The sequence below is a fragment of the Hemiscyllium ocellatum genome, chromosome 2, assembly GCF_020745735.1.
Source record: "Hemiscyllium ocellatum isolate sHemOce1 chromosome 2, sHemOce1.pat.X.cur, whole genome shotgun sequence".
Taxonomy (NCBI): Eukaryota; Metazoa; Chordata; class Chondrichthyes; order Orectolobiformes; family Hemiscylliidae; genus Hemiscyllium; species Hemiscyllium ocellatum.
In genome coordinates, this window is record NC_083402.1 from 91,457,661 (window position 1) to 91,478,456 (window position 20,796).

A 20,796-nucleotide genomic window follows, 5' to 3' on the forward strand; every position below is an offset into this window, starting at 1 on the left:
TTGGATCAGGTGATGGTCTGTCCAGCAGTTGTCGGCTTCTGACATGGCGCAGGTGATTTTAACATCTTTCCGATCCCTCAACTCTGATGATAACGTAGTCAAGGAGATGCCAGTGTTCTGAGTGCGGGTGCTGCCATATTGTCTTGTATTTATCCTTTGGCAGAATAGTATGTTGGTGATGAGGAAGTTGTGTTTGCAGCATTTGGTCAGGAGAAAGGTATCATTGGAGCTTTGCTTCCTGACTCCCACTTTCCTGATTACATTGTCCCAAAGGTCTGCACTTTTGCCGACTGTGGTGTTGAAGTTGCATGTTGTGAGTGGGCACCAAGGATAGCATCAGTGCAGATATAGCGTTTGCTAAATGGGGCAAAGCTAAGACAAATGTGGAAGTGGCTAAATGTTTGCATTCAGAGCCAGCTGTTTTGGCTGTAGGTAGCACCAAGCACTGGAAGAGAATCCTTTCCAAGAAGGGTGATTCCTAGTGCTAGACTTCTTTTTTCACTCTGTGTTTCAGAGAATAAAACCAATCTTTTTTCAAATTCACGAAGGGATATGAATGACACTAGCTGGAGCACATCTTGTAAGTGTTACACTCTGCTGCCACCAAGTATTGATGGTGGAGGACACTGATTCATGAGCTGGTGGGGAGGAGTGCTACTTGGTAATCAGCAGATGGTATTCTTGCCCATGTTTGGACTAGATGATATGAGACATCATGGGGTTTGGAGTCATTGTTGAGGACTCCTCGGGCAACTCCCTCCCTCCTATCTGTATATCACTGTGCCACCACCACTACTTGTATGCCCTGCTGTTGGGCAACGCATTCCCAGAAATGGTGATGATCTTGTCTGGGATGCTATATGGTGCCATGAATAGAGTATTGCTTGACTGGTCTGTGAGCTGTTCCAAGTTTGTAACAGTTAGGCCAGACCACGAGAGGACAGCAGTTTCCTTCCTGAAAGGACATTAGACTGGAACATCCTTTTGGTCTCACATAACCAAGGAGGTCTTGGAGATCTGGGACGATGACAGGTGAGACTAGCAGGAATTCTGCCGGTTGCCATTTTGTAGTCTCACCTCTATTTATGTTGTCCATTTGCAAGGCAACATTGCAGCAATTTGTCTGTCTCCAACTCTATAGAAACTCCACAGAAAGGTTCACTGGTGTAACTAGTTTCTGATTTTGATTCATTCTTCTAGACACAAATATACCAGATAGTTTGGGATTTTTGTGAACATAATTTCAAAACAATTTTGTAAAATAATCAGGAAACCATATCACAGTTAAGTTATATTATTTTTATTTGTTAGATTTCTATCAGTGTTTGAACATTAATATTTAGACAGCTTGCCACAATTTCCATGTCCCATGATGCAAATGGTAAAACACAAAAGGCACGTATTCCATGGAAATTGGAAACAAATTTTGTAACATTTAGAATAGTTGCTTTCATTTTAACACTAAAACATCTTCTCCAAGTGTACATTACAATGGAAGTGTGCATTGTAACTGTCTCAGTTATGATCCAACATAATGGTATCATTACATATAAACTCTTTAAAAATATACTTCTGTCAAAAGACTTGATGACTACTATATACACTACAAAAATAAATTTTCATATAAATAAATTATATGGCATACATTTATCTTTGTAACTGAAATGACACAAACCCATCTCTACCAAAATAGGTAGGTGATGAGACCCAGTTTGAATATTTTTACTTTTGCATCCTCATACTAAACTCTACGAATTCTTAATGAAACTGTTATATATCTTTCCTATTTAGTTATTAACATTAGTAAGCACTTTATACAGATTAAAATCCATTACAAAATAAACATAGCTGTAATAGAAGAAAAAAAATCCCTGCATTTTGTTATAAACTGGCATTCAAATACTGTAAGAAAACATTCTTATGATACAAAAATATAAATATCACAAAAAATACATTTTTCCTTAAAAACATAGTTGCCAGCCACTGAGAGGTTCTCCCTTTGCCAATGTGACTACAGGAGAAAATGTCTACATTGTGCAGAAGCAGCAGACAGTCGGGGAGGGGAGAAGGTACACATACCTATATATGCATTTGATAGAATCTGTGCTGGTAAACGAGGGAGAAAATACTAGTGAGAAATGACAGATGCTAAGGCAGTAGCAGTGGGAAGCCACTCTGAACTGTTAACACAATCTAATACACACCAGGGTGGCTGAAGTTAGTTCCAATTAACACCATATAGTTTTTGTTGTGGATCCTGGATGATCTTGGGTCAATCCACCACAAGTGCCACACTGAACTCTTGGTGAATGTCACACACATTTCTATAACAGTAAGTCGACTTTTTTTATGTAAAAGAAAGCTCACAATTAGGGTTAACCCTTAGTGTGCTAACGGCAGTAGCTTATTTTAAAGATTAAAGTAGAAAACACAATTAAATCCACTTGCTACATGACACAGTTTGGCATCATCTGTAACTAAAATAGCAAAACAAATTGACAAAATAACAAAATTATTCACAAGATTCATTTTGGCAATAGTGTGAAATAGATGATCTCAGACCTATCACTTATTGGACTCCTCTCCTGACTTTCTTTTCTAGGAATGGTGCGAACTGGGCAGCAGATCAGATATCACCCTTTTGACATAATTGGTCAAAAGTGAAAAATCTGATCATAATGCTTCAATAGTGAACATGCAAAGAAACATTTAAAAATTACACAAATATCCACAATTTATTGTATTTGCATGGAAATCCTGTGTGTGATCTTAATGCAATTGATAACGCATTTATTTTGGATGAGTTAACAAATTCATTATAATGCACAGATGAATTTCATGTGAATACTGGTTTGTTACAAGTATTACCAATAACAACTTCAGTCCATTAATATTGAACCCATTCACTGTCAATGTAAAAGCAAAAGCTAGCTAAGGCCCCTGAAGAGTCATTAACAGAATAATGTGGTTCAATTACAATTTGGGTTTTTGAACACTGAATGGAAAGTAAGAACTTATGTGTACCTTTCATTTTCTCAGGATGCCCTGAACTGCCTTATAGCTAATGGCGTACTTTAGAAATATAATCTTTCTACATCACATCAGTAACTATACTTTTTTTAAAAATACGTCTTATGTATGTAAAAACCGCACACTTAAGATTCCTCTTGAAGATTCATAACTTGCACGTCCACCTGATTTGATTTCAGTGATGCCAAACATGTGTAGTAGCAGTAGTAGAAGGTGAGTTTAACATTAACATAAAATCAGAGTTAAGGAGACATTTTCTCCCCTAAATATTTACACATAAGGTTGAAATGAATTTATGCCTCCCCATCACAAGCTTTCAATGCTGAATGCATATCTTTACAAATATTAAAAACTATACTAAAGAGAACAGTGTCCAGGCTTAATGGTGGGTCATTTTCAAAAATGAATTCTATTTAAAACTGAAAATAAATAAAGAAAAATATAAAAAAAAAACTGTCTCTGTGTTAGTCTGACAGTTAGAAATTCTGATACAGTTTATCATTCAAAGAATCTGGAGGGGATCAATAAATATACACACACTAAGGGTTAAATTAAAACAATACAGACCTGTAAAATACACTGAGAGTCAACTAAAGCTAACAAGGCCATAAAGATTAACGTGCTTTTCTTCATATCTGATCATTTTAAGAATCACGCATAGCGTGCTTGAAAGTTAACAGTAACATTTTATACTACCACAGGGTTGTGATATGCAAAATTAAAATATTTTAACAAGATGTGTATCTTTACAAAAAAAACTATCACATGAGCAATATTTGCATAGAATAATTATACAAGTAAATTATACATATCTTAAGCAGCAGCAACAAATGCTGACATTTATGACTAGATTAAGCGTAAATGTGGCACAGATACACAGATCAATGTACATAACATATAGATCATACAACATTGTTCCCAATCCATTCACAGGAGTTTTTCAGCTCCCAAAATTATACTACTTTACATTGTACATTTGTATAATACATATGTGTACATCCTTTAAATATTTTAGAGAAGAAATATTTAACAAATATTATAATTGATTAACAGTTGCTGTAAACTGTTTTCCTAGTTCAGTATTGTGTTTATAGCCTTGGAGCTTCAAGGATCAGACAATGCAAATGAAGAGTTTCCAATCTTTGGCCATCTGTGCATCATAAATTCCATACTAGAAAAGGGTCAAATACATACCATTAGAAATGGATATTGAGAAAGATTTAAATAACTCTCTTCATGTTTTAAAAACAGCATTTGTATAAGGATAGGGAGGTTATTTCCATATTACAAAAACACATTAATTATAATTTCCATACTTGTCATCTTTATAAATCCATCTATAATGAATTAAAACAAACGTAACAGAGTTATATCAGGAAGTAATTTTCTGCCATTTAAAATAAACATTGTTAAGTTTTTTTCTCTTCTGCTTAATTGAAGGAATTTGACATGGGTGTGTATGATTCATTGTATTTTATACAGAAAGACATCTCTCACTGAATTTCCTTAGGAAACATACCTAATGTGTTTTGTTCCCATTTCTCTGTGTTTCACATTCAACGTCCTGCAACTCTAAAACTTCCAGCTTTGAGTTCCTTCTTTCATAACGTGCATTAAAAGGCACATGAGGATCAACAAATGCTCCTTCATCAGTTCCACTGTACCCTTCACAATGTGGGTGCCCTCCAAATACATTTTGGTTGGGTATGGGAGGATGCACAGCAACAGTAACTGAGGCTGTGGCGGTTACAGTAGTGATAGGCTGGCAGTATGTAGGTGCCGCAGCACCAGTGGCAGTAAACGTTGGGTTCCTAGTCTTATGAGAACGGGATCTATGAGTTGGATGATCCCGATTACCAAGTCTGGAATGCCCTTCATGAGCAGTTTCAAAAGCATCCGTGCGTGGTTTGTAAGGAGGCGGTCGAAACCCTTCTCTAGCCTCCAAACTGTGGCCCCTACAATTCCTCCAGGATTGTTGATGTTTAACATCTTGATGAGAAGATGGCGGTGATCTTGGTTGATGTAATCTGCAATCTGGCTGAATAACCTGTAAACAAAATTAACTATTAGTACTTGTCATATCAATTTATTCATTATTACACTGTAGTGATAATTTACAACTTAATTAAAAATACTTTAATTGGTAACTGACTCAGGACGGGCAAAAGTCCTGCAGAAAGTGTTCACCCTGAAAAGTACTTATTGGAATAAGTGATCTGGGAAAACCATTAACACAGCTGAAAGTTTAGAGTGAGAAAGCTTGGTTGTGAATAGCAAAAAAGGAAAAGGCCCTTTAATGTTCCCAAAGATTCACTATTGTTATGTTAAAAATTTCTATCATCATGGAAGTTGTCCTTGGCCACTATGGAATTTGATTTCTGGAATCATGCAATTGCCTCAAGCAAAACATATGTCCAGCACCCACATCAATCAGTGGACAGACATCAATTTTAAATGTACTTGCTACATCTTGTCCAACTTCTTTTAGGAGGAGGAGTTTGAAGGGAATGTATGCAATAGTTGATCAATAGAAAGCATTATTAACGTGCAATTATTGCTTAAAATGTTGGAAATTATATATGCTTTGGAATTATTACAATTTTTCCCTGTAATATATCCACATAAATTAACAATACAAGTGTCAAATAAAGGTCATATGTCAAACATTACAAGCATTGCCTTTAAAGAAATAAAAGATATTTTGTTGTTGGTGTGTCATTTTGAATTAAATTAAAGCATCGATAGCTAAACAAAAAGTGTTGAAGCTTTAAATGTTGGAAAGGAGCTTTGCTTTTGAAAAAAAAAGAACTGGCTTCACTTACTGTAGATCTGGGGAAGACAGGATTCTCAGTTGCTTCCACCATGATCTGATGGGCTGGTGCAGTTGAGCTGGGATTGGATTCATAATGATGAAGTTCTTCACTGATTCCAGAAACTGTAGTCTGTGAGCTGTATTCAGAATCTGAGGTGTCAGAGCCATTATTTCCTTGCTCAGGGTGGACAGCAAACCTCACAACTCGAACTGGTGGCTCTAGTGGTGGAGTAGGTAACCGGGTTCTTCCATCTAGAGGTGAAACCTATGAATGTGTAAAGAGTAATTAGTCTCACTTTTGTAGTCAGATCCAGTCATTTGAAACATCTGAGTGGCATAATTCTTTTTCACAGAGTGCAGAGGGAGTCTGATGAGAGCTCATTCATTAGCATAGCTTTCTGTAGCACAACAACTCTGACCAGACATAAAACTAGACACGAATAGCATATGTGCCATGTTCATAGAACTATGGAATATCTTTTAAAGCTATGGGGTGATTGAAATCTGGGCAGGAGGGAGTCATAAAGGGAGTTATATAAGAGATGAGAAACAAAATGAAGTAAAAACCTGCTCAAGCACTTTCACAGACAGGAAATGCAGCTTAGAGATGTAGCAAAAGTTAGGTGAAACAAGGGTGGGAGTGATGACAGCAGATTTAATAGTGAGAGGGATGCCTTTAGAGAAAGGGGAGAAGTCAACGTTGTTGAATGATAATGGTAGGTGATTAAGCAGGAAAACAGCAGGGATGGATCATGGAATCCTTGAGTGAGTGTCGCAGAAGAAATTATTATGGAGAGGGAAAAGTTGGACTCTTGTGGCAGAGTGGTAGTGTCTCTATCTCTACCTCTGAGACAGGAGGAATAGGCTCAATGCCTCCTTATTTCAGAGTATATCATAACATGCCTAACTAAGTTGATTAAAAGTTTTGGCTGCAGTCCACATAACAATGTGGAAGACTCTTAAATGGCCTTCAGGCAACAAATGCTGGCCTTGCCAGTGATGCCCACAGCTTGTGAAAGATAAAACACTCTGGGGAGGGATGGAAGAACATACAAAGTAATGAGGAATCAGAGCGAGCAGCTTGGGGATGGTTAAGACAAAAAAGGGAGAGGGATTAGCAGACCAGCTGCAGTGATGGCTAAACCGTAGAGACAAATAAATCTATAAGCTCTTCTTCCTTAGAATTAAAAGTATGCAGTCACAAGGGGAATGTGAAAGAGATTTCAGGTCTTGCCCTGGTCCCTCGGTCCACCCTGGGTGACCCTGGGAATGATATCAATGAGAGAAACAAACCGCAAGGAATTTTGATATGATGAAACCAATTGTAGTAACTAATCCAAGATGAAATATGCATGTGCTTGCATCCCTCTGAAGTCTTTTACACTAAGAATAGCTAACCTCAAGTGTTCTTGTTAGGTTTTTATTTTCTTACTTCCTCAATAGTCTGAGCTACTGCTGACCCCTGATTACTTTGGGTTCACCTGGTTGTGGACTTGCGCAAGCACCTGTCACACCAAGGTCCATTCTTCAACAACACAGTCACCTGTAATCTTCCCTGTTCCTTTGTACCTTAAATAATACAGTGAGGGATACAGACATTCCAATCTGTCCAGCATTAGCCATATCAATAATGCTGACTTTCTGTTGGCTGTGCAAAGCTATGGGATCAAGAAGGAACTCTGTAATTTATCAATCTGAAGTTCTTACTTTTTTCATGAAAAATATGGCTTGGATTTTAAGGGAAATCTTTTCTGTGATTTTTCAAATCCATCATATATTCATTGACTACACCTATTTTGTTTTCTTGTAATGTGTTTATACTATGAAGTCACCAATCGTGTGCTTCCAGTGTTATGCACTAAAGGTGTGTAGATCAGAGAAAGGACAACACTAGGAATACACCGGTGAATAATTCCCAAAAGCCAGTCCATCATCTATAAAGGCATAAGTTAGGAGTGTAACGGAAAACTGCCCACTTGTCTGGTTGGGTGCAGCTCCAATAACACTTAAGAATCTGGATACCATCCAGGATAAAACAGCCCATTTAATAGTACCATATCCATAGCATCCACTCCCTCCACCACCAACACTCAATACACACTACTGCTACTATCTACAAGACACACTGCAGAAATTTACCATAGATCCTGAGACAACAACTTCCAAACCCACAATCACTTCAATCTAGGAGGACAGGACAGCAGATACTTGGGAACACCACCTACAATTCTCCTCCAAGCCACTCATTATCCTGACTTGGAAATATACTTCACCGTTGCTCAGTCAGAATCCTGAAATTCCCTCCCAAAGGGCATTATGGGTCAACCTATAGCAAGTGGAATGTCAAGATTCAAGAAAGCAGTTCACCAGCACTTTGTCAAGGGCAACTAAAAAAATGGATAATAAATATTGACCAGTCAACAATGCCCACATTCCACGAGTGAATAAAAAAAATATCATGTGCATTCTCAGATTCTGCTCATTTTAAAGCTTGGCTCTGTTAAGAATACAGAATTATTGAACTAACGCTTATTTTCCGGTTAGGACATCTCAAAGTCCAAATATAGTAGAAACATCATGAAAATAAAGAAATAAATACCTCAGGATATGGTCCAAAGCAAGAAAGAAGGACCGGAAGTAGCACCAATCCATTGAGAACACCCAGAACAGTTAAAATAGCCAGGACTGCAAAAAAGTACCTGTAATAGTTGCAAAGAATATTGCAATTAATTTAAAGGAGCTCCAAGCTAATTGCATTTTAAAAGTCAATTACAACTCAAACCTTAGTGTAAATACATAGTCAAAGAGAATCCCTCAGCAATTTTTTGCCTTTTACATCAGTGAGGCTACATCACACAATAGTTGATTAAATAAAGAACAGTATGTTAGTTTGTTAATTTTATTGAAGAACAAATGTTTATGTGGACAGTTATTCACGAATAGTTTGTTGTGCATACAGAAAAATATGGAACGTGATCTGAATGACTGAACAAGCCCATAGAACATGCACAATGAATGGGGCCCCATTACCTTAACCCTAGCAGAAGCAAACAAATGAAGTAAAGGGTGCAGAATTTAAACAATTTAGTCTAGGGGCAGGAGAAGCAACGTCTCAGGCAGTTAATCCACTGTGAAATGCTGCTGCATCTCACAACAGAATCACTAATTAAATCTCAAGTGTATCAAGTAGGCTTTCTCTCTCAACATGAATCAAAACTTTCTGCCTACAGTCTTCAGAGATTTACTTTTACTAAATAGCTCAAACTGCAATCCTTTATAAAACATGAACCAACATTCTGCTGTAAAATGCTGTCAGTTCTATAGCAGATTCTAGCATTGTGTTTGATAAGAGCCCTTCACACAATAGTATCACTGCTCTGCAAACTAAATCTTTTGTGGTACAATTTAGCATTATGAATACTCTTATTTTGCATCAACCATTTCAAACATAAAAGCCAGAATTTGTGAAAAAGTAAAAGCATCCAAGTGGTTGTCCATTCCCACCATTCAAGGCCATGACCGGGTGTTTGCATGAATCCCAAGGTAAGCTTTAAACTGTTTAAAAGAAGGTCTGACTCGTCAGTACACAACACAGCTGGGCCTCAGACTAAACTTATGGACACATTTTTGAGTAATGACTTCAAAGGCCACAACCTTGAGCAAGCTTTTAATTAACTTGCACAAATAAAGGATTATTCTATTATCTCATTGTACAATGGTGTAACACACAGTTACCTTCACTATGCTCAAAAGTACAATGATGCTTTTTTATATATACATTAATTTGAGCAGCAAGCATCATCTTATTTTCATATTCAAAAATACAGACAATGCACTACTATCCAATATGAACTAGCAATATTTATATATTATTTATATCTATATTAAATATTATTTCATATATAAGCACATGTTAAAGAGTCGTTTGTATTCAGTATAAATGTAAAGGTATTTTAACTAGGATTTCATTCTCAAGTCTGATAGCAGGAGTTGGGAAATTGCCAATATGATCTGCTTGCCTCAGGAGAAAGTGAGCGCAAGGATGACATTTCCATTGTGTGGTGTGCTGGCTGCTGTAAGGCCAGCTGACTTGCAAATATGTATGGAGGCAGAAACAAGGCTGCCAAGTAGAAAGGTGAACTATTGAAAAAGTCCAACTTGGTGATGTGTGGCTTTATTCCTCGTTACAGTAAAGCAGAAGTCTTTCAGCCCTCAACACAGCTCAATGTGCTCTCCATTCATGCCACACACCTGACCCCTATAGCCCCACATTGCCCCCATGACAGGCCACGGCAGGTGCATGTTCATTTACCCACTATACATGAGATGAATTATATAAGGAATGGACACGATAGTGACAGTAGGCTACATAAAACAAAACTTAAAAACACGTCCTTCATTGATAACGTCCCGCTATGTTAAATAAGCATTTTTTCACTGTAATGCAACAAAGGTGTCAATTATTCAGGTCCCTGAAATATCAATACCTGAAACTGTAAGCACTTAAAATCTTTTAACCTGATGTAATACATATTGTGAAACTGACAGCAGAGATCAAGACAGTTAGTGTTGTCAATCAATCAGAACCTCAGAAATTCAACAGAGTAATGGACAATTGGGCTTTCAGCCAAGAATACATAATGCGGTTTGGCTTTGCTTCCTTTAACAGTAAAACAAGATAGATTCAGTGTTAATTCAAATTAGGTGACGTATAAATGAGTTTGTACTTACAAATAGAAATGTACTGCATATTACAGTGGCTCACGAACTCCCAGCCCAACTGTTTATTTTGCAGCTCTGTGGTTTCATGGACCATGTACATATCGGTTGTGGACATTTGCACACCCTTTTTAGTTATTGGAACAATCTTTTGTTGCGATTTTGGTTGAACTTCACCCTGTGCTCCTGACCTTTGGGGACCAATGCATGGGGGGAGGGGGTAGTGGTGGGCAGATCAGAGGACTTCCTTTCGGGTCTGTTCCCGGGCCTGGCCAGGCTGGCAATGAAGGGGTCCAGGAGAAAGTGAGGACTACAGATGCTGGAGATCAGAGTCGAAGAATATGGCACTGGAAAAGCACAGTTGGTCAGGCAGCATCTGAGAAGGAGAATTGATGTTTCAGACATAAGCCCTTCATCAGGAATGACTCCGTCTTTTCCAGCGCCAAACTCTTCAACTATGAAGAGATCCAGCCTGTCTGTCCCTTATCTGCATTTATGTTCATGCTTGGATGTCCTTGGAGAGGGAGCTTGCGGTGTCCATCAATGCTCTTGATGCCTTTAGAGAAAGGTGGGCACTGTCAGGGATACAGTGCTTTATTTCTCCATCCAACTCCTTTTTGATTTAGTTCCTTCCCGCTCTCCCTATCTCTCCCTCACTTTGGTGGCTTTCAATGCCTGTAATAGACTACAATGCTTGTAAATTTCTAATTGGCTGCACAGGTGATTACTGGTGATGGTTAATGTTTAAATAAATAACAAATAAAATAGCAAACGTAGGTCTCTTATGGTGCCAGGGTAATGTCCAACCTCCAAGTCAGGAGAGTATAATGTGAGTCAGGAGTTCTGGTTCAAGTCCCACCTGCTCCAGAGGTGTGTAATAACATCTTTCAATAGATTGATTGAAAAATATATCTTTAAATACAGCAAATTTGATATTTGGATAAAATATAACTGATTAATATGTTAAAACATCTTTTTAGTTCATCATTCAGGTGGATTCTCAGTCATCACTTAAAAGGCTGGTTCTTTCAGAAGTTTGATTAAAACAAAATTCACTAGTAAAATGGGGAGTTGCAGACTTCCAGAAACTATCAAAATACTTGATTGTGAATGATAATTTATTCACACATTATCCTCATATAGTACTAACCATTTAATAACATCCCATCAATGTTCATGGTTTTTCCCTAGTCTGCGTAGCTCTGTTCTGCAACTGAGCCAATTGGACCTTCTGGATAGGAAGATGATTCAGAAGGGAAGTGGAGAAACAGGTACTTGCATTGAATTATATTTTAACCATAAAACATTTGAAATTCGTGGACAGTGCTGGGTTTATAAAATGAATCAGTGGCATCACAAACATTTATTGCATATCAAATTAACTGACCCAGGTCAGATAGCAGTTTGTATATTACAACGTCTACAACTTATACGAGTTATAAAATGGAAAAAGCAATTCATTCCTGATCACTGATCAGTGACCTTTGAGAAAAATTTGCATGTGGAGTTCTCAGGTACAGGGCAGGATGAGTAGAGTACATCGCATCAGTTGTATGACACTTTGATCTTTTACTATTAATTCTGTGTCCTATGATCCTGCCCCACTAGCTACCTGACAAAGGAGCAACGCTCCAAAAGCTTGTACTTCCAAATAAACCTGCTTTCGTGTGACTTTTAACTTTATCTATCCCAGTCCAACACCAACACCTCCACATTATACCATGCTCCTGACAGGATTTTGGAAACCAGCAACTAAATTACTGACCACAGAATTCTTTATCTCTGACCTGTTCTTGAAGTCACAATATATAGAACAAGAATGAAGAACAAAGAACAATACAGCACAGGAACAGGTGATTTGATGCTCCAAGCCCTTCCATACTAAAACGGTCTTCACTTACAGGATCCATACGCCTCTATTCCCTTCCTATTTATGTATTCATCCAGGTGTTTCCTGAATGCTGCTATTGTGTCTGCTTGTGGATGCACTGGTTACAAAAGCCCAATGTCTCTTCTTCCTCAGACAGCTGAGGAAATTTGGCATGACGGCAAATACCCTTGCCAACTTTTATAGGTGTGCCACTGAAAGCATTCTGTCTGGATGTATCACTACCTGGATCACAATCCTCCATTCCAAAAAGCATCCTTCCAAAACTACCTTCTGTCTCCTGTGACCAAACCAATCCAACTTGCCAGCTCACCTTCTGATACCATGTGACTTCAACTTTTGTGACAGTCTGCCATGAGGGACCTTGTCAAAGGTTTATTGAAGTCCATGTAAAGAACATCACTTGCTTTTCCATCATGAATCATCTTCATTATTATCATTATCTCAAAAAACTCGATCAAGTTAGTGAAACGTGACCTCCCCTGCACAAAAACATGCTGACTATGTTAATAAGCCATTTGCTTCTAAATGCATATAGATCTTGTCATATATATGCATATATGGCCAGTCCAAGTCCAGTTTAGTTTTTGCCCAATAGTGATCCTCAGGACGCTGATAGTGGGAGGTTCAGCCATGGTAATGCACTTTGAAGATGGTTGGATTCTCTCTTGTTGGAGATGATCATTGCCTGGCTGATGTGTGGTGCAAATGTTACTTCTAAAACATATTAGGTGGTAGATGTAGTCATAGTGTTTCATGGCAGATGGTGAAACTCTGTACAGGTAGTTCTTCTATAATGTGATGGTTGCATTCTTGTGCAACCCTGCATTATAGAAAAACCATGCCTTAGAAATGGTGCTTACAGTGTTAGCATTACAATTGCATTACAGCCAAAGCACATTCTAAAAGTTCGCGCTTTAGAAAAGCTTTCCCCAATTTGTCAATCGTGTTATAGTGAATTTGCATTCACAAAACATGGATTATAGCAGAATAACTTGCAATTACAATGAAGTGTGTGTGGTTACCACAATGGTCAATGCAGCTTAGCTGGCCCTGGCAAACTGTGTCACAAGTTAAAGATCTGTCAAGGATGCTCATTACAGAGCCCATACAGGTTCAGGACTTCTCTCGGAAAGGCTGACAGACTGATTAGTATCTTGAACAGATGCTCCTAACCAATCTTCCAAAGTTTGCTGTTGTAGATGAGTAGAACTGTTGTAGGTCAGTTGCAGGAATAGGACATCCATATTGGGAGATGTTACAATGTTAGAAATCTGAATACTGATCTGAACCTGCATCCAAAATGACTGTTTCTAGTTTTAATGGACACAGGACAGGGAATTAGTAATTAGCTTGCTACAAAGAGCCATATTTGCAATTTAAATATTGAGTACCTTATATTAACATTTACTTTAAAAGTTACCCTAACCAGCTGAGGTTTCACTCTTTGAGAATGTGTCAGCAAAGGAAAGTGAGGACTGCTGGATCAAGGAGGTAAGTGCTTTATCCAGTGTACTTGCTACGCTAGTCTAATTTCCTGCTCCAGAATTTAAGATACTCCTGGGCTCTGGACTCTAAATTTCTTTATCCTAGAACATGATATCCCCAAATGTTCCAATTCCAGTGTCTGATCTTTCTCAACCCCTAACCTAATCTTCTGTGGTTCTGGACTCCAATTTTTCTTGTCCTCATACCATCCTCCTCAAAATTATCTAGCTTTCAAATCTGAACTTCATCTAACTTCTAGCTCAAGATTCTGACTTCGTACCCATGAACCTGCCCAGCTTCCCTCCATTTCCTGGCTGCAGCCCAGCCAAGAGCCAGCCAAAATGTTAATTTTGACTGAAACTGCAGAAACCTGTTTCCCTACAAGTAACCACCTGCCCAGCCTCTTTGTCAGTGTCCCGTTCTTCCATGTGTTTGTGATCACCACTCCCTGCTAATTAATACCTGCCCAACAATAATGCTATTGAAGTTCCATACCCAAATCAGAGACAGACCTCACAGTCCACCAATAAGACCACAAACCACTGGAAAGATGTAGCATTGGTGTGGCTATATTACACGGGCCAATTTAACTTCCTAAGCAAGAAGGGTTAAAATTGTCCATATAGTCTTGTGTGTACAGAGTATCAAATTTACAAGTGGAAAGAGCATCTCAGTTTTTGAAAACAGAAAGTACAATAAACAGAACAATTTTCTGTTTTATTTTAATGGCTCAGTATTAAAAAAATGTAATTTCATAGAAAGAATTAGTGGCAAATTTAGTTTAAAGCTTTAGTTTAAAGTAAGCACAACAGCCAAGTTCAGTAAAATTAATGGTTTGACACTGAAAGAACATAACAATCTAGTTCCTCTACTTCTCTATTCCCCCACCCCTCCCCCACCTAACTCCTTTCAGACGTGAGCTTCAATTTTTATTTTACACCCAGAATATCTGCACCATTCTCTTTTACAATTGAGGATACTTTGAGATAATGATTTTGTAATAATTTATAATAAATCATTCTATTCCCTTTAATAAAATAATAAAGCACATTTGTCTGAATGCAGACTGCAGTTAACAGCAAGTGATGTAAAATGGTCTCAATCAGTAATCATTATGCATACAGTGTGTCAGAAGTGTTTTAGCCAATTAACTACTAGCATTAAAACTTTACCTCAAAAGTAATTTACGACAAAATTCCACTGACAGACAATACAGGATTTAAAAAGGTCGTGCAGCTCAAAATGAAGACAGATAGGACAATGAAGAAAAGAACTTCTGGTAATAGCCAAAAAAGAGAAAGCTTTACCTGACAATGAAGTCAAATTCAGACCCAGCAAGCATGAGAACTCCAAGAAGAGTTGATACAGCTCCATCTACTACAGGTGCAAACATGTGCTCCAAAGCAAGAACTGCCCGTCGATTCTTATCTCCAATTGCTGTTAAAAATGCCTGTGGCCAATATGATTAATTCAATCAGACCCTGTGTACTGAAACCTATAAAGCACTTCAGCAGCTGTTCTGATTATGCGTGACAGACTAAATACTTAAATTTAATTTTAACCAAGTTCAAAAATGCTTACTGTTTGTTTAACAATTTTTAATGCAAACAAAGTGGATATCCAAGGATTTAGAGATAAAGGGGTTGAATTTATACCAAGTTTCTGAGATATCTGCACCTGTTCCATTATAGGTACATTGGATGATGACAATGAGATCACTGTGTAAATTCAAGCACAGTCTATATATATTTGAAAAATCAACCATTTATGCAAAATGTACTTCATATGAAAAAAAGTGTGTTTTATATTACTTATTTATTACATATTCTATATTTATGATTACCTGCATTTTGCTTTTCCAATCCTTTGCTTTATTTTTTTCTTCAATATACAAAGCATTAATTAAAATTGATCATTATTTGTAATTTCACAATAATAATTTCTTTTTAATACTTGTCATAGATGTATTTTACTTTAGAGTTTATTTCAAAATATTGCCACATACTTAACTGGTCAGAATCAAGTACTGAGAACAGCATACTTCAAAAGATCAGATGCCTTTTTCTCATCCTAATATGTTCTGATATAACTGTAGTCTGTGCAGACCAAAAAGATGCCAACAGCCTTATGGATTAGAATTTGATGTTCTCCCCTGTGATAGGTTTGGGTACATTTAATTGAATGGGAGAGTGGTGGATGGGGACTGTCAATTTCTTGCATCTACCTTGATAAAGTCAGTGATGACCTATGGACAGCCTTTCTAACCTGTTGTCAATTGAAGTCTTTAGGCAGGCAATTAATGCCACTTAAGGCCATCATCTGCCATTGTATTTTAACCCAGAGATGGAGATATGAAGCTATGAAGTTTATATGAAGCTTTCATAATGATTCACCTCAGTTATATTCACATTAAAATATCAATCAATTATTTGCACATAAATCGGTGTACTCAAATCTTGAAAATATAGCTTTTTTTCTCAGAGAATTTAGGAAAGTTGTGTGCATTTCTTGCATTCTGTTTTGACAAATGGAAAAGTGAAAGGAAGTTATTGTTTACGTACCAGAGCAACGTGAACAGTGAATTCCACCCCGATTCCAACGGAGGCAATGAGGATCACTACAGGAACTGCACTCAGTTTTATCCCAATGAGGCCCAACATTCCAAAAAGTTCCACAGTCATCAGTGCTAGGACTAATACCTAAATGGGGTAAAAACAACCAGTCTCTGATTATGGCAAAATAAGACTTTCTTTTCCTCCAGAAATTCAACTCATTCATACAATGAAAACAAACATTTATTTCTAGGTTTTTCAAAAAGTGAAATTGAAAGAAGAAATTTTAAACTGTTCCAGGAGGAGGCATTCAGAAGTTATAGTTCTGTTTTGATACTGGTTAAAAGCTATCATTCTGTATTGGACAGTTGCTGCAGGAACTCTCTGCTTAGATTAGCTGGGTACTGTCACACTGTAATATTAATTACAATGTTACACAATAGGTCATAGAGCTGGAGAGCATGGAGACCCTTTGGTCCAATCTGTCTATGCTAACCTGATATCCTAAATTAATCTAGTTCCATTTGCCAGCGCATCCCTCTAAACCCTTCCTATTCATATACGCATCCAGGTGCCTTTTAAAAGTTGTAATTGTACCAGCCTCCACCAGTTCCTCTGGCAGTTCATTCCATAAATGCACAACTTCTGCATGAGTAAGTTCCCCCTGGATCTCTTTTAAATCTTTCCCCTCTCCCTCTAGTTTTGGACTTCCCTATCCTGGGAGAAAGATCTTAGTTATTCACCCTATCCCTGCCCCTGTATGATTTTATAAACTTCTATAACATCACCCCTCAGCCTCTGAAACTCCAGGGAAAATAGTCCCAGTCTATTCAGCCTCTCCCTGTAGCTCAAATCCTCCAATCCTGGCAACATCCTTGTAAATCTTTTCTGAACTCTTTCAAATTTCACAACATCCTTCCTATAGCTGGGAGATCAGAATTGAATGCAGTATTTCAAAAGTGGCCTAACCAACGTCCTGTACAGCCACAACATGACCATCCAACTCCTATACTCAACAAATCGACCAATAAAGAAAAGCATACCAAATGCCTTCTTCACTATCCTATCTACCTGCTACTCCACTTTCAAGGAACTATGAACCTGCATTCCAAGGTCTCTGTTCAGCAACACTCCCCAGGACATTACCATTAAGTGTATAAGTTCTGCCCTGATGGTAAATGCAACTTATCTAAATTAAAGGGTGAACAGTGCCTCAGTGGTTAGTATTGCTGCCTCACAGTGCCAGGAACCCAGGCTCAATTCCAGCCTCGAGCAACTGTCTGTGTGGAGTTTGCACATTCTCCCCATGTCTGCTTAGGCTTCTTCTGGGTGCTCCGGTTTCTTCCCACAATCCAAATGCTGTGCAGGTTAGGTGAATTGGCCATGCTAAATTGCCCATAATGTTCAGGGATGTACAGGTTAGGTGCATTAGTCAAGGTAAGTGTAGAGTAATAGGGTAGGGGAATGGGTCTAGGTGGGTTACTCTTTGGAGGGTCGGCATGGACCTGTTGGGCCAAATGGCCTGTTTTCATACTGTAGGGATTTTATGATAAACTCCAATTGCCACTCCTTGGCCCATCTGATTAAGGCCCTGTCGTAACATAGAACATAGAACATAGAAGGATACAGCGCAGTACAGGCCCTTCGGCCCTCGATGTTGCGCCGACCGAATCCTACCTAACCTATACTAGCCCAATAACTTCCAAATGCCTATCCAATGCCCGCTTAAATGACCATAAAGAAGGAGAGTTCACCACTGATACGGGCAGGGCATTCCATGAACTCACAACCCGCTGTGTGAAGAATCTACCCCTAACATCTGTCCTATACCTACCACCCCTTAATTTAAAGCTATGTCCCCTAGTAACACCTGACTCCATTAGCGGTAAAAGGTTCTTAGTATCTACCCTATCTAAACCCCTAATCATCTTATACACTTCTATCAGATCTCCCCTAAACCTTCTCTTCTCCAATGAGAACAGCCCCAAGTGCCTCAGCCTTTCCTCATAAGATTTTCCTACCATTCCAGGCAACATCCTGGTAAACCTCCTCTGCACTCGTTCTAAAGCTTCCACATCCTTCCTATAGTATGGCGACCAAAACTGCACACAATACTCCAGATGAGGCCTCACCAGAGTCTTATACAACTGCAACATGACCTCAGGACTCCGGAACTCAATTCCTCTGCCAATAAAGCCCAGTACACCATATGCCTTCCTCACAGCACTATTTACCTGGGTGGCAACTTTCAGAGATCTGTGTACATAGACACCAAGATCCCTCTGCTCATCCACACTACCAAGTAGCCTACCATTAGCCCAGTAATCCATCATCTTGTTATTCCTACCAAAGTGAACGACTTCACACTTAGCTACATTGAATTCCATTTGCCACATTTCCGCCCAGCTCTGCAACTTATCTATATCCCGCTGTAACCTACCACTTCCTTCCTCACTATCCACAACTCCACCGACTTTTGTGTCATCCGCAAACTTGCTTACCCAGCTTTCAAGTCCTTCCTCTAGATCATTTATAAAGATAACAAAAAGCAATGGTCCCAAAACAGATCCTTGTGGTACACCGCTAGTAACTGCGCTCCAAGATGAACATAATCCATCAACTACTACCCTCTGTCTCCTTCCAGCCAGCCAATTCCTAATCCAAACCTCTAATGTATCCTCAATGCCATACCTCCGTAGTTTTAGCATTAGCCTACCATGGGGAACCTTATCGAACGCCTTACTAAAATCCATATACACAACATCTACTGCTTTACCCTCGTCCACTTCCTTAGTCACCTTCTCAAAGAACTCAATAAGGTTTGTGAGGCACGACCTGCCCTTCACAAAACCATGCTGGCTATCCCTGATCACGTTATTCCTACCCAGATGTTCATAAATCTTATCCCTTACCATTCTCTCTAAGACTTTGCCCACCACTGAAGTCAGACTCACTGGCCTATAGTTACTAGGGCTATCCCTACTCCCTTTCTTGAACAATGGGACCACATTCGCTATCCTCCAGTCCTCTGGTACTATTCCCGTTGACAATGACGACATAAAAATCCAGGCCAATGGCTCTGCTATCTCCTCCCTAGCTTCCCATAGGATCCTGGGGTAAATGCCATCAGGCCCAGGAGACTTATCTATATTCATCCTTTCCAATATTCCCAAAACCTCTTCCCTGCATATTTCCAGGGCATCCATTCTAATTATTTGTGATTCCATATTCACATCAGCAACAGTGTCCTGTTCCTGAGTGAATACTGATGAAAAGTACTGATTTAATGTCTCTCCAATCTCCTCCGCCTCCACACACAACTTCCCACTACTATCCTTGACTGGACCGATACCTACCCTAGTCATCCTTTTATTCTTGACATACCTATAGAAAGCCTTTGGGTTTTCCCTAATCCTACCAGCTAAAGACTTTTCATGTCCCCTTCTCGCTTCTCTTAGCTCCCTCTTTAGCTCCTTCCTGGCTACCTTATAACTCTCAATCGCCCCTACTGAACCTTCACGCCTCATCTTTACATATGCCGCCTTCTTCCCTTTCACAAGGGACTCCAATTCCTTACTAAACCACGGCTGCCTCACAAGGCCCTTTACACCATGCCTGACTGGTACATACCTATCGAGGACACGCAGTAGCTGCTCCTTGAACAATCCCCACATCTCATTAGTGTTCTTCTCTTGAAGCCTGTTTTTCCAATCCACACATCCTAAGTCATGCCTCACTGCATCATAATTTCCCTGCCCCCAGCTATAACTCTTGCCCTGCGGCGCACGATTATCCCTCTCCATTACTAAAGTAAAAGTCACCGAGTTGTGGTCACTGTCCCCGAAGTGCTCACCTACCTCCAAGTCTAACACCTGGCCTGGTTCATTACCTAGAACCAAATCCAATATAGCCTCCCCTCTTGTTGGCCTGTCGACATATTGTGTCAGGAAACCCTCCTGCACACATTGTACAAACACCGACCCATCTAATGAACTCGAGCTATAGCTCTCCCAGTCAATATCTGGGAAGTTAAAGTCCCCCATAACAACCACCCTGCTACCTTCACTCTTTTCCTGAATCATCCTCGCAATATTATCCTCTACTTCTCTAGGACTATTAGGAGGCCTGTAGAAAACACCTAACAGAGTGACCTCACCTTTCCTATTTCTAACCTCAGCCCAAACTACCTCAGATGGCAAGTCCTCTTCCATCGTCCATTCCACTGCTGTGATACTATCTTTGACAAGTAATGCCACGCCTCCCCCTTTTTTACCCCCATGTCTGATCCTACTAAAACATTTGAACCC

At 39.0% G+C, this 20,796-nt stretch overlaps 1 protein-coding gene across 2 annotated transcripts in view; it reads right to left on the reverse strand.

Annotated features, from left to right (window-relative positions):
• Positions 1-3,797: 3,797 nt before the first annotated feature.
• Positions 3,798-20,796, reverse strand: part of ptch1 (patched 1) — a 99,125-nt gene continuing 82,126 nt past the window's right edge. For both annotated transcript variants that reach the window (XM_060838441.1, XM_060838434.1), the window contains exons 19-24: positions 16,499-16,636; positions 15,245-15,387; positions 8,442-8,541; positions 5,853-6,107; positions 4,550-5,077; positions 3,798-4,201 (exon numbers count right to left, since the gene is read on the reverse strand). In XM_060838441.1, coding sequence (XP_060694424.1) covers positions 4,550-5,077; positions 5,853-6,107; positions 8,442-8,541; positions 15,245-15,387; positions 16,499-16,636 — 1,164 coding nt within the window. In that variant the 3' untranslated portion in view covers positions 3,798-4,201. The remainder of the gene's footprint in view (positions 4,202-4,549; positions 5,078-5,852; positions 6,108-8,441; positions 8,542-15,244; positions 15,388-16,498; positions 16,637-20,796) is intronic.